The sequence below is a fragment of the Oncorhynchus nerka genome, linkage group LG2, assembly GCF_034236695.1.
Source record: "Oncorhynchus nerka isolate Pitt River linkage group LG2, Oner_Uvic_2.0, whole genome shotgun sequence".
Taxonomy (NCBI): domain Eukaryota; kingdom Metazoa; phylum Chordata; class Actinopteri; order Salmoniformes; family Salmonidae; genus Oncorhynchus; species Oncorhynchus nerka.
Genome location: NC_088397.1, coordinates 48,046,121 through 48,061,253, shown reverse-complemented (window position 1 = coordinate 48,061,253; position 15,133 = coordinate 48,046,121). Strand labels below are relative to the sequence as shown.

Here is a 15,133-nt window from a genome sequence, read left to right as displayed (position 1 = left end):
GACTGACAGAAATTAAAGACCAGTGGGTGGTCTTACAGATACCTCAGCTGAGTTTCTCTATTGCTAATGTCACATACAGGAGAAGCGTGTCTCTCTAATGTATTGTCCATACCTTGCTTGTTGCCACTAAATGTTTTGTATCAAACACGTTTTTATAAACAGATGATACTAATGAGAGGAATGCCAAATAAAATATAGTTTTTTTCTTCTGTATGTTGTGTCATAAAAAAACACAGCACAAATTGCATGGGCCAGATTATGCATTATAGCCTCTTGTGCATCTACGGCCACACAGAGGGGACAGAGAGGACACGTCTCTAGCAGTGTTCCCGACAAGACTATTGCAGGTCGCAGCACTAGTCCAGCCTGTTGAGGCAGCGAATGGCCGTCCTTTAACATAAGCACAGGCGATCAACATGTGCAGGCAGTCATGTGTAGTTACCACAGAGCAGATTCCCTGTCATTATGAGTACCTTCTTAATTGAATTCGCAAGTAGCCTATTAGTAATCTACACATGCCTTTGAGAGCACGCAAATTAAAAGACCAGCTGATAGCCGCTGTTCATACATTTACACCAGGTCAAGCTTCGTAAAGGCAACTCAAACATCTATATATCACATGATGACATATTGACCGATTACACATGACACATGTTGGTTGTTAACATTACATCCTTGTTCTTCACTGGTCCTGGGGACACGCATTTCCAGTTCAGTGCTAACACACCTGATTCAATTAGTAAGCCTTAGGTAAGACCAGGCAGGAAGAAGAACTCAATGACTGTTTACAACAGTTTGTTTCAAAGCTTACTCTACCGAACAAATAACCAACCAAATCACTGTGGTAAATGAATGTCAGGGCAAACCTAAAATCACATTAGTTTTTTTGTTCTTGTATTTCCAGCAGACGATGGGCAACTTTTTGGAACTCAGTCGAAGTCTCAACTTGCTCTTGAGAGTTAAAATAGTAGAATACACAAGGTGCAATTTCGAAATCTGGTTGTGCATCAGGTCCGGCTGTGAGTATGCAGACCCACGAGCCACTGTGGCCCTTCATGATGAGTTCATATTTCTTGTGGCCCCCACCTCCATCAATGTTGCCCATCCCTGATCTACACTGAACATAAATAGAAACATATGTTAAGTGTTAGTCCCATGTTTCATGAACTGAAATAAAAGATCCCAGAAATGTGTTTACATCCCTGTTAGCGAGAATTTCTCCTTTGCCAAGATAATCCATCCACCTGACAGGTGTGGCATATCAAGAAGCTGATTAAAACGCATGATCACTACACAGGTGCACCTTGTGCTGGGGACAATAAAAGACCACTCTCAAATGGGCAGTTTTTGTCACCCAACACAATGCCACAGAATGTCCTAGGTTATGAGGGAGGGTGCAATTGGCATGCTGACTGCAGGAATGTCCACCAGAGCTGTTGCCAGAGAATTGAATGTTAATTGTTCTACCATAAGCTGCCTTCAATGTCATTTTGGAGAATTTGGAAGTACGTCCAACCGGCCTCACAACTGCAGACCACGTGTAACCACGTCACCCCAGGACCTCAACATCTGACTTCTTCACCTGAGGGACATCTGAGTCCAGCCACCTGGACAGCTGATGAAATTGTGGATTTGCACAATCAAAGAATTTCTGCACAGGCTGTCAGAAACCGTCTCATGGAAGCTCATCTGTGTGCTCGTCGTCTTCACCAGGGTCTTGATCTGACTGCAGTTTGGCGTTGTAACCGACTTCAGTGGGCAAATGCTCACCTTTGATGGCCACTGGCATGCTAGAGAATTGTGCTCTTCGTGGATAGAGACAGCAGGAGCGGTAGAGATACTCTGATTAATCGGCTATGAAAAGTCAACTGACATTTACTCCTGAGGTACTGACCTGTTGCACCCTTGACAACCACTGTGATTATTATTATTCGACCCTGCTGGTCATCTATGAACATTTGTTCTGTTATAATCTCCACCCGGCACAGCCAGAAGAGGACTGGCCACCCCTCATAGCCTGGTTCCTCTCTAGGTTTCTTCCTAGGTTCTGGCCTTTCTAGGGAGTTTTTTTTCTGCATTGCTTGCTGTTTGGGATTTTAGGCTGGGTTTCTGTACAGCACTTTGTGACATCAGCTGATGTAAGAAGGGCTTTATAAATACATTTGATTGATTGATTGATGGATGGATGAATACCGGTTTCAACTATACTGGGCAGAGCGGTTTGCTAATGTCAACGTTGTGAACAGAGTGCCCCATGGTGGCGGTGGGGTTATGGTATGGGCAGGCGTAAGTTACGGGCAACGAATACAATGACATTTTATCGATGACAATTTAAATGCACAGAGATACCGTGACGAAATCCTGAGGCCCATTGTTATGCCATTCATTTACTGCCATCACCTCATGTTTCAGCATGATAATGTACAGCCCTATGTCGCAAGGATCTGTACACAATTCCTGGAGGCTGGAAAGGTCCCAGTTATTCCATTTTTTAAGGCATCTGTGACCAACAGATGCATATCTATATTCCCAGTCATGTGAAATTCATAGATTAGGGTTTAATACATGTATTTCAATTGACTGATTTCCTTATATGAACTGTAAAATAATTGAAATTGTTGCATGTTGCGTTTATATTTTTGTTCAGTGTATATTATTGGAAATAGCCCAATAGTTCCGCATACCCATTACTCAATTCTCAGAATGAGTAGAGGGCAGGCTGCAGCAGGCCTAGTGGGCGGAGATAAGCGCACCATGATTCTTGGAAAGTAGGGGGAAGGTGCAGTCCGATTCCTGGGAGAGCAGAGCAACAAGCGCAGCAATACCGCAAGGCTATGACATGACTATGAGGAATTTAGACTCGTCACTAGGAATGATCAATTTGTTTGTTTTTTGACACTGGCATTCACTGTAATATATTTCAAAAAATAAAATGTGAAGGTTTGGACTGGAGTTTACAAACTAGAACCGGGTCGGTGGCAGCGCCGCATGACGTCAGAGGCGCTGGTGTGCTGGACAGTTCTCAGAATATAATTCTTGGAATTGGCGAATTTTAAAAGCCAAACCCACAGTCTTTCCTTCACACGCTTAGAACCCATTCTAGTGGCAACACTCATCGCACTGCTGCTCTGTATTCTATTTGTCTAAATTATACATTTATTATATTGCTTTTGAATTAGTTAATTACAGACCGTCTATTAACATATGGGATATTCGGACACAACTTCTCTATTCACTGAACAGATGCGTGGGACATTCAGAACAAAATAAACACATTCCTTTGTTTCGACCGGCTTTATTTTCGTAAAACCGCTGTGGAATTAGACTAGTATGGGATATTGAAGACTCGCCATCATGATTCTTTGTGTTCAGAGGTAAATTCACATTATTTTGTCCCTGTTTGATGGAAAATTACACCATGCTTAGATGTTGATATTCAAAACCAAAAGGCAAAGGCAAAAGTGTTTATCTTCGACATAATATGATCTCAAATAATTTATGGCTAGAAAACAGAAAACATACAGAATATAGTCAAATAACATCCATGTGGGTCGTTCTTCAATTATGGTGGCATTTGTGAATAAAAAAGTATTTGGGTAGGGTACTTTTTCCCATGCTCAATAAACTAATATTGTAAATATGGTAGCTTAATGTTTTCAAATATTGTTTTAATAGTAGGAGGAGTAACACCAATGATGGTGATACTAACTATGTTTCCTTCCAACCTTGTTATGCGCGTAAAGAAGTCTACATGTTGGACAACAAATGTCACGACAGCCCAGATGGAAACAGAAAATGTGTCGGTAAACTTTCCAAATGTCGACAAAAGAAAATACGCCTGACAAGGTGGGATCTTTTGTGTTTGTAAAATTAATTATGCGAGAAATGTCGGTAGAAACGCTTTTTACATTTGACTCATTTAGCAGACGCTCTTATCAAGAGCGATTAACAGAAGCAATTAGGGTAACACATCGACAGATTTTTCGACCTTGTCGGTTCGGGGATTCGGTGGAAACGCACCACTGGGGGGGAAATGCGCATCTTTTCTTCATGCGGATTTTAGAATATTCACATGAAAATGTGTTTCCAATTGTATGGAAACCTCATGAGAACTAATTCAACATTTTAGATTCATTAGGATTTTCTGAAATAGAGGCTTCAAATGCTCGAATCTAAGGTTATCAAGCCTTTACAAATCATTTACTGAAGTGATATTAGTAATAACTTTACACCATGTAACACATTAGACTTAGACACACCAGCACTTATGAAATCCTCAAATGTATGACATAGGCCTGCTAAAAGGATGTGAAGAGCTGATATTTTTCATTAAAGAAGCACTCCAGCTTTTTTGGGATTATAGAAATACAGTAATGTATACACACTTAAGGGTTAACAAATATGTTTTCAGCAAAATATTTTATTTTTAGGCACAAGTGCAAACTTCATGGAGTAGGCCATTCAAAGAGATACAAAGAGGTGCCTTCTGATGTCATCGGCCTTTCCCCCCACTCCCACTTGTGCCATGTCAGAGGACACCTGGACCGCCTATTGAGATCTGTCTTTTGTTAAGTAAAGTAGGTAATAAATTAGCTGAAAAGGAGACTGGACTAAAACTCCTCCCCAGATAAAAGTTTACCACTGGAGAGAATGCTCAAGGTCCTTGTATATCTTTGTAATCAGTGATGTTCAAGGCGCTAACACCAATGATTTTTTTTACATTTATTTTTTATAGCCTTCTTTGTTTTTATTGATTGGTACAATATATGAAATAGTTCCGTTCACAGTCTAGCATTCAAAATAATAGATAGATATCTCAAAATCCCCCAAAACATGTCACTACAACTCTACACATCACTACTGAGACAAGCCAATTTGCCTAAGTACTTTAAACAATGCATAGACATAAAGTTTTGCAGTATTAAGGATTTGCAATATGTTTTATCATTGATAAACAGTTGAATATAAACCATATAAAGTGTGTTTTCTGTGTGGCTCAGTTGGTAGAGCGCGGCGTGGGCAAGGCCAGGGTTGTGGGTTTGATTCCCTGTACCACCCATATGTCAAATGTATGCACGCAACTGTAAATCGCTTTGGATGAAAGCGTCTGCTAAATGGCATATGTTATATATCATGGTTGCAAAGGGATGCAAATGCCACCACATTTCAAGAGCGTCCCATATAGAAAGTGTGCATGGCTAACTGTGGTATTCTCATTTGAAGTTGTTTTATGTAGGCTTCAAAATGTACATGTGGGGATTCGTATTATAACACGACCAATTTGAACAGTCCTAACACCTGTTACGGAGCATCTCGATCAATTCACACTCCCAGTCTGTGACCGCTTGATGTGTGGGCTCTTTGTCTGGCCAATGTTCAAGGGAGGGAGGCAGGCAGCTGTCCGAGATTTAATGTAGAGATTTGAGGTTTTCCAAAGACACCCCTCCCAAATGATGAGCTTTGTGCGTGCAAAAGCGATGCAAAAACAAACAACAAGTTTTAGGACTTATCCTATAACAGGGTAGTGGGAAATGTAATGGAAGGTTAAACGTGTTAGATATACCGGTGTCCCCCCTACTGTTTCCTACACTTTCCCGTGCTTATTATTGTGGTCTCTTGTTTACAGCCCTAGACCACTGCTGTCTGGTACACCCACAGAGGGCCATCTAGGAATGAGGACAGGGAGCGTCTCCTCCCCTCACTGCATTCACAGCACCTCTCCGCAGTGGGACCCCACTAAAGACCTGCGCACCATCGCCAACAACACATTCTACCTTGATACCTCAGGTAATGCAAAATGCAATATTCAAAATGGGAACTCGGTCCAAACCCCCTCATTGTTTCTTGTTGTAATGTTTTTCATAATTGCGTTTCAATTCATCCACCCAACTGTTTACTACAGGCTTATCACTCAAATCTAAACCATTGAATAAGTGAATAACCTTTGACCCAACTCTGCAGGCTGGTACTGGGGAGCCATCACAGCAGGTCAGGCCCATGAAGCTCTGCAGGCAGCGTCAGAAGGGGCCTTTCTGATTCGAGACAGCAGCCATCCCCTGTACATGCTGACCCTGTCTGTTAGGACTGCCCGTGGCCCCACCAGTATACGCATCCAGTACAGTGGAGCCCGGTTTCTGCTAGACTCCAGCTCGCCAGCCCGACCCAGCCTTCTGTCCTTCCCTGATGTGCCGAGCATGGTGCAGTACTATGTGGGACCAGGGAGGAAGGTGCAGCAGGGGAAGGTGGAGGAAACTCATGGTGGCAAGCCTGCCCAGAGGACAGTTCAGGAGAGCACAGTACTGCTGAAGCTCAAGCGGGCCCTGCACAAGCCCCAGGCCTTCCCCTCCCTACAGCACCTTGCACGCCTCACCATCAACTGCAGCACAGACTGTCCTGACCAACTGCCTCTGCCACGCCCACTGGTGCGCTTCCTGCAGGACTACCCGTTCCAGGTATGAGGGTCCTATGATCTGCACCCCTGTGGAGGGCAGAGCTGAATTAAACGAAACCGTTCAACTAAATCTTGAGGAGCGCTGTCAGAAATTGGTCCCTGGCAGCTGGAAACCACATCACTGCACTGGTCAGTAATAATGCCACATCGGACACATGGTTGGTCATGAGACCATGTCTGGGAAAGAACATTTCAGAAAATGGTGTCTCGTTATTGTATTTCTCAGAGGGGGAAGTGGAGTTCTGCGAACCCCGCCGCATGAGATTCACTGGAAAACAAAACGTGGTGCGAACTGTAGTGTAGCCCCGTGCTATGAGGGATATGCTCCCCACCCTCTTGCTGTGGCAGTGAATTGTTTTCCAGTGAGATGCATTTTCAATGTTTTATTTTGGTCATTTTTTACCTCCCCGACTCTGTACATATCCCTTTTTCTATAAAAAAAATTATCTTCAACATGAGTCCTACTGCTTCTGTCTTCAATGTCCTGTTCTCTTTTGGTGGGTCAATGGCCACAAGAAGCTTTTATAAGTCTACATCCACAGGAAAAATATTGGTTGTTATGCAACATCAACGTCTAAAGTTACCTTTATAACAGAAAGCGACTACCCCCCCCCCCCCCGGTTAAAGTGTGTACCAGAGGAGGCTGGCGGGAGGCGCTATAGGAGGACGGGCTCATTGTATTCGCTGGGATGGAATCAGTGGAACGGAGTCAAACGTGATTTGAAGTGTTTGACACCGTTCCATTCATTCCGTTCCAGCCATTACAATGAGCCCGTCCTCCTACAGCTCCTCCACTGGTGTGTACCCAGCCGATCTACGAAGCCGAAGAGGCTGGCTGGATTTGAACGTGCCAGACTGAATCTGAGTCAGTGGGCGAGTCTGCGAGGGAGGGGAATGGGAATCACTTAATTCCTAGAACTATTGCATGCTTCCTGGGAGGGTGAAATTCTGAGAGGGAGGGTTCTAAGAAAAGCCTCTCAGTAATTGCCTTCAGCCTACTGCTCACTCTGACTATCACACTCACTCGCCATGCAAACACACATTAGTACCCACATTAGTGTCCCAGGTATTAGTGTCCCAGGTATAAATGTACGTATCTATGATATGTATTTGGGAGGGTTGGTGAATTTGAACTTTTGTGGGGTTTAGTGTGTGTGTACGTGGCTTGGTGGGGGTGGGGGTGGGGGGGTGTTAAGTCTGTAGCAGCCTGGCCTGAGGCCAGTGGAACAGGATCCATATCTCATACAGCCTCTCTCAACGCTGGCCCCGGTCTTTATCTTTGTCGTACTCCCTTTTTTTGAAAGATGCAGAAACGAGGCCTCTAAGGTACAGAGAGGATATGAATCGGGGATTTCAAGTGAATACGTTCCTCGATCCAGATTTTGTAAATGGAGTTATCTAACAAAGATATAGCAGTCTTTGATTTACTCCTGAACTGTTGGTGATGTCATGATGCATGTGCACATGGTGTAACCCTTCTACACGTCCCTCTACCCACTGCTGGATGAAAGGGAAAGGGGGGATACCTAGTCAGTTGCACAACTGAATGCATTCAATCTAAATGTGTCTTTCGCATTTAACCCCACCCCCTCTGAATCAGAGAGGTGCCGGAGGGCTGCCTTAATCGACGTCATCGGCGCCTGGGGAGCAGGTGTTGTTAGGAGTTAACTGCCTTGCTCTTTTTTTGTTTTACCCCTTTTTCTCCCCAATTTCTGTGGTATCCAATCGGTAGTTACAGTCTTGTCTCATCGCTGCAACTCCCATACGGACTCGGGAGAGGCGAAGGTTGGGAGCTGTGCGTCCTCCGAAACACAACCCAACCAAGCCGAACTGCTTCTTGACACAATGCCCACTTAAGCCAGAAGCCAGACGCACCAATGTGTCGGAGGAAACACCGTGCACCTGGCGACCGTGTCAGCGTGCATTATGCCCGGCCCGCCACGAGTCCCTAGTGCACGATTGGACATCCTGACGGCCAAACCCTCCCCTAACCCAGATGACGCTGGGACAATTGTGCACCACCCCATGGGTCTCCTGGTCGTGGCCGGCTACAACAGAGCCTGGACTCGATCCAAGAATCTCTAGTGGCACAGCTAGCACTGCGATGCAGTGCCTTAGACCACGTCACCACTCGGGAGGCCCTGGCGCAATACTCTTAACCGCTAAGCTAACGACTGTTAGAGAGGAAGGGACGAGAACGCAGTGAAGTGAGACTTATTAAACCATTGTAAAGAGAGACATGCTTTATAATAGATACTGGAGTGGATAGGCAGAAAGCGTTTTAGTGTGTAAAATAATATGACTGTCCCCATAAAAACACACACTAAGGCCTTCACAAACACAGAGCACACAATGCCTTACTCCTGGTTTGATAAGTGTTTTGGAGCCAGTCAGAATGTGTTTTATCACTTGCATGCATCCTCCCCATCCAGAGCAGCAAGATCCTCAAACCTGAGGCGGACAACAGTGAGCACTTTAGTTCATATACCTGTTTGAAACGTGAGACTCAAGAAAGTATAGCAACAAAGTGTGGGTGCATGTGTGTGATTGTGTGTGACTGACTGTTCGTCTCACCGGAGGACTTCAGGTTCAAGGGATGTCACATCCTCTGAGAATAGGTACGGAGGGTTGCTGACCAAAGCTGAGAGGGGACACATTCTCACAATCATGTCTGCATCTAGAACATAATGTCGAATCACAACCTTGAAATTGGCCAATATGAATGTTCCATTATTATCTGTAGGGTTTATCTTTCTTCACTGATTTCATAATATCCCACCCCCATTTTCCCCAATAATGGTACATCTTATCCAATCCATATGGTATACCTTAAGTAAGAACCTTAACCTCAAGTCGGTCCTGGAGCCCCAAACTAACATACAGCCAAATATGTTAGCACATATTCACACAACATAAAATCAAAATCAATGTAGGTAATCAAAGTATCAAACTATTTCTATGCTGTGTTTTCATGATTACCTATGTATGTTTTCTCTTGTCAGATCCACAGCATCCTTGTTTTTTTCCAAAGCAATTGCTCTGAGCTGAGAGGGAAATAGAGAGAGCGAAACTAAGATCTGGGTGTTGTTTGAGTGAAGGGGCTCAGAGATCTCGGAACATAATAGGAGTCTAAAAGAGCAAAATAGGGCTGCTCAACAAACTGAGGGAGAAAGCACCGGAGCCACAGCCCACTTCCAGGCACCTAAAATGAGTATCCTCACTTACTCCAGGAGATCTGTAAGCACTAAGCCAACCAGCTCCTGCACAGACAGATGTGCAACCATAGCTTGATACAACGTCCCTGAACTGTGAATTCTGGTGTGTGCGTGTGCGTGTGTGTGTGTGTGTGTGTGTGTGTGTGTGTGTGTGTGTTTATTCTCCCGCACCTCAGTTTCAGGCCGGGGGACATCTTCAATGTCAGATCTCTGATTCCCACTCTTCAATAACATACTGCACTGGCATTCTGAACACACAGCACATTTCAGATGTTCACACAATGTAGGCTGCATTATGCAATGGAATTCGTAGCCTTCCACAGAGACAGAAGCACAGGTCAAGTGCACCTTTACTGACAGTATCATGTTAAGCCTAACATGTGTACCTGGTAAGACGCCTGGTACAGAGCTTCCATGTCGGCTCTGTCTGTTCAAGTGTTAGGAATTCAGCCAGCCAGCCTGTCCTGTCCAAATCTCTCTAATTGGGAGGAGAAAGGTTGAGAGTGAGATGGAAGGACAACAATTCTCTATGTGGGACACAGATTGCTCTCGAGAACCCAAGGCATTAACAATGCATTTTGCCTTATCCCAAATGTTCTCAGCTATGGATCACCCGAGCACACTAGATATCCAGAATGTCTATAACAAACACTCTAACAAGGAGAACACTAACCCTAGTGGCGACCCGTCAATCAGGGCAGGTGGGGCTTCTCTGCACTAGGGTCCAACCTCAGCACATCACAGCAAGCTTCTGCCTCAACATGGACCCAGCAGAGATCACCCAGATCCAGAATGCTATAACCCAACAAGGAGCACTGCTGGGGATATCAGAGACCCTCCGGGCACTTACCGATTCCTTTCAACCACGGCCCATACCTAACCCAGGAGGAGCCAATGCCCACGTCTTTTCGCGTTGCCGTAGTTCCTCCGGGGAACCTATAGCGGGAGACAAGGGGAGACCCTGACGAGCCGAGCAGTTACACTCCAGCTACCGGGTCACCGTCTGACACTACATTGGGATAACCGTCAGCACCACATTCAACCCTTCGTGGACTCCGGGGCAGTGGATAATTTCATTGACCAAGACTTCGCCATTGAATTACAAATCCCCTGTGTGAAATGTCCCATCCCTCTGCAGATTCAAGCCCTCGATCGACGCCCCATCGGCTCCGGTCAGGGGGAATATCAGACCAAGCCCATTCTACTGCAGGTTGGGGTGAACCACTCAGAGACTCTTAGTTTTCTTTTGATCACTGCTCCCGAGAACCACCTTATCCTAGGGTACCCCTGACTACATAACCCACTATTCGCCTGATCTACGGGACACCTACTAGACTGGGGTAAGAACTGCCAGACTAAATGTCCAAGACCCCCATCAAGTGCCTCGCTGTGTTACCCGGGTTCCATTAAAGACCGTCGTATGAGTGAAACCAAGGCGCAGCGTGAGTAAATAAATAGTTAATAAATCGAAAACTAAATCGAAACTCATTAAACAAAACAACAAACAACCAAACGAAACGTGACGCTACTGATGTGCACTAAGGCAACTATACATAGACAAGACCCCACAACACAAATGAGGAAAATGGCTACCTTAATATGATCCCCAGTCAGAGACAACGATAAACAGCTGTCTCTGATTGGGAACCATATCAGGCCAACATAGACATACAAAAACCCCATGACATACAAAAACCCTAGACATACAAAGACTAGAGTACCCACCCTAGTCACACCCTGACCTAACAAACGTATATAAAAAAAACAGAGATATCTAAGGTCAGGGCGTGACAACCAGCTAATTATAAGAATCTGGTGTGCTAGATTAGGGTTGTAGTGAAAACCTACAGTACGGTTGCTCTCTGGGAACAGGGTTGGAGAACCCTGGTCTAAAGCAACCGACCGTAGATGAAAGTCAAGGAGTGATGTCGGGGAGGTATATCAGCCGAAAGTCATACACTAATGTGGTTTTCCAAGAGCAAGGCTCAGATCAACATGGCAGTTTTTCTTAACAATGTCGAAATAAATGTGTCTCCATCCCACAGGAGGCTGGTGGGAGGAGGTATAGGAGGATGGGCTCATTGAAATGGCTGGAATGGAATTCATGGAACGGTGTCAAACTAAAAAACTAACCCTAACCTTAACCTTTGCCCTCACCTCAACGATAACCAGTGGTCAAAGAAGATTTAATTTATTCCCAGTATAGGACCTCCCATTTATTCCATTCGGCGCATGTGACAAATAAAGTTTGATTTGATTTATGTGTGGGTCTACCTTTTAATGTGGTATAAACACAATCAGTCATGATGATGCTTTCAAACAATTACTTCAAAAGCCTCATGTAGGCTACCTGCACTCAATACTCAAGGACGGCTCAACGACAGGGGGTATGGTAATAGTTTTAAGCCTCATTTAGATATTTCTCTGCTTATTATTTCCGACATTTGGTTGGCTATTTGTTAGAAAACTTGTCTATAATTAGATTCATGCAGCTTCTAACCTGTCATTACTTGATGTTTGTCTTGAACACTTAATAAAGCCTTGCTCACCGGAATGTGTCATAAATCGATAGAATGATCAACGCATCATCAACAATCTAGTTGACATCGATAAAGTTTTCTCTTTAATTTCTGCTTCTCTCATGGAGCGAGGACGTTTAAGGACCAGGGAGATTTCCAAATGATATCAGTGACTGGTTTAAAGGAAATGAAAAGCTGTGAAAACGATCCAACGATATTTCCGATAGTATTTCAGTTGGTGTTGGATGCATATTTTCTGGTTGAAAATGGAATACTGTCAGCAGGTCAATAAGTGCACAATCACATTCTCAAAATACTGAAAGAAAGGCATACTATTTCGCCACTCCTGTTGCCAAGACAAAATTAACAATTGGTCTATAATTTTACTGCGAGGAACACAATTCAGAGCTATTAGTATAAAAGGCTACATGTGAGACCTATAGTCAGTGTCCAGACTTCAGTTACTATTCCTATTCCAACTACTACTAAAACAATTCCGGCATCCTTACAGTGTGATTTGTTACATACAAAGAGACATGACTTATGAAACATCAAAAAGTGTTATGACCTGAAAAGTCTAGTAACCTGAATTGATGCGTAGCCAACACAGCTGTTCGCGCCTGTATCAGTCTCGGCCACTCAAGAACACTAAGGTAACCTGCCTAAATGACTACCGACCCGTAGCATGCACGTCTGTAGCCATGAAGTGCTTTGAAAGGCTTGTCATGGCTCAACATCAACACCATTATCCCAGAAACCCTAGATCCACTCCAATTTGCATACCATCCACAGATGATGCAATCACTATTGCACTCCACACTGCACTTTCACACCTGGACAAAAGGAAAACACCTATGTGAGAATGCTATTCATTGACTAAAGCTCAGTGTTCAACACCATAGTGCTCTCAAAGCTCATCACTAAGCTAAGGACCCTGGGACTAAACACCTCCCTCTGCAAATGGATCCTGGACTTCCTGACGGGCCGCTCCCAGGTGGTAAGGGTAGATAACAACACCTCCGCCACGCTGATCCTCAACACGGGGGAACCTCAGGGGTGCGTGCTCAGTCCCATCCTGTACTCCTTGTTCACTCATGACTGCATGGTCAGGCATGACTCCAACACCATCATTAAGTTTGCCGATGACACAACAGTGGTAGGCCTGATCACTGACAACGACAAGACAGCCTATAGGGAGGAGGTCAGAGACCTGACCGTGTGGTGCAAGGACAACAACTTCTCCCTCAATGTGATCAAGACAAAGGAAATGATTGTGGACTACAGGAAAAGGAGGACCGAGCATGCCCCCATCCTCAGAGACGGGACTGTAGTCGAGCAGGTTGAGAGCTTCAAGGTCCTTGGCGTCCACATCACCAACAAACTAACATGGTGCAAGCACACCAAGACAGTTGTGAAGAGGGCATGACAAAACCTATTCCCCCTCAGGAGACTGAAAATATTTGGATCCTCAGATCCTCAAAAGGTTCTACAGCTGCACCATCAAGAACATCCTGACGGGTTGCATCACTGCCTGGAATGGCAACTGCTCAGCCTCCGACCGCAAGGCACTACAGAGGGTAATGTGTAAGGCCCAGTACATCACTAGGGCCAAACTTCGTGCCATCCAGGACCTCTATACCAGGCGGTGTCAGAGGAAGGCCCTAAAAAATGTCAAAGACTCCAGCCACCCTAGTCATAGACTATTCTCTTTGCTACCACACAGCAATCGGTACCGGAGCGCCAAGTCTAGTTCCAAGAGGCTTCTAAACAGCTTCTACCCCCAAGCCATAAGACTCCTGAACATCTAATCAAATGGCTACCCAGACTATTTGCATTGTCCCCCCCTGTTATTATCTATGCATAGTTACTTTAATAACTCTACCTACATGTACATATTAGCTCAATTACCCCGACTAGCCGGTGTGCCCGCACATTGACTCTGTACCAGTACCCCTTGTATGTAGCCTCACTATTGTTATTTTACTGCTGCTCTTTAATTATTTGTTACTTTTATATCTTAATTTGTTAGGTATTTTTCTCTAAACTGCATTGTTGGTTAAGGGCTTGTAAGTAAGCATTTCACTGTAAGGTCCACACTAAATAGTGTAATAGTCTACAGTTTTCTTGAAATCAATGTTTTATTTATTTTGATAGGCTCCTGTTTTACCAGTATGGCATAGGCCTACCCCCACTATGTCTATTGTTGGTACTCTGTACCAAACCGTTCAAGTTTACTTTCTTTTTTTGACCATAACCCTTACCTAACCCCAACTATCATTGTCCGTTTGGAAGACCCATTTGCGACCAAGCTTTAACTTCCTGACTGATGTCTTGAGATGTTGCTTCAATATATCCACATAATTTTCCTACCTCATGATGGCATCTATTTTGTGAAGTGCACCAGTCCCTCCTGCAGCAAAGCACCCCCACAACATGATGCTGCCACCCCCTTGCTTCACGGTTGGGGTGGTGTTCTTCGGCTTGCAAGCATCCCCCTTTTTCCTCCAAACATAACGATGGTCATTATGGCCAAACAGTTCTATTTTTGTTTAATCAGACCTGAGGACATTTCTCCAAAAAGTATGATGTTTGTCCACATATGCAGTTGCAAACCGTAGTCTGGCTTTTTTATGCCGGTTTTAGAGCAGTGGCTTCTTCCTTGCTGAGCGTCCTTCCAGGTTATGTCGATATAGGACTCAATTTACTGTGGATATAGATACTTTTGTACCTGTTTCCTCCAGCATCTCACAAGGTCCTTTGCTGTTGTTCTGGGATTGATTTGCACTTTTCGCACCAAAGTACGTTCATCTCTAGGAGACAGAACGCGTCTCCTTCCTGAGCGGTATGACAGCTGCGTGGTCCCATGGTGTTTATACTTGCGTACTATTGTTTGTACAGATGAACGTGATACCTTCAGGTGTTTGGAAATTGCTCCCAAGGATGAACCA

The 15,133-nt window shown here is 44.5% G+C and overlaps 1 protein-coding gene and 1 pseudogene across 2 annotated transcripts; one reads left to right on the top strand and one right to left on the bottom strand.

Annotated features, from left to right (window-relative positions):
- The first annotated feature begins 2,784 nt into the window (after positions 1 to 2,784).
- Positions 2,785 to 6,909, top strand: LOC115136492 (cytokine-inducible SH2-containing protein-like). 2 transcript variants are annotated; one of them, XM_029672078.2, is made up of 4 exons: positions 2,785 to 3,374; positions 4,431 to 4,577; positions 5,627 to 5,787; positions 5,962 to 6,909. In XM_029672078.2, the coding sequence occupies exons 3-4, from the start codon at positions 5,673 to 5,675 to the stop codon at positions 6,456 to 6,458; spliced, it is 612 nt and encodes a 203-aa protein (XP_029527938.1). In that variant the 5' UTR covers positions 2,785 to 3,374; positions 4,431 to 4,577; positions 5,627 to 5,672; the 3' UTR covers positions 6,459 to 6,909. The 2 variants fall into 2 exon arrangements, with proteins under 2 accessions (XP_029527938.1, XP_029527932.1); XM_029672072.2 differs by lacking the exon at positions 4,431 to 4,577.
- Positions 6,910 to 7,231: 322 nt separating this feature from the next.
- LOC135572912 (MTRF1L release factor glutamine methyltransferase-like) lies at positions 7,232 to 10,429 on the bottom strand (annotated as a pseudogene).
- Between the last annotated feature and the right edge of the window lie 4,704 nt (positions 10,430 to 15,133).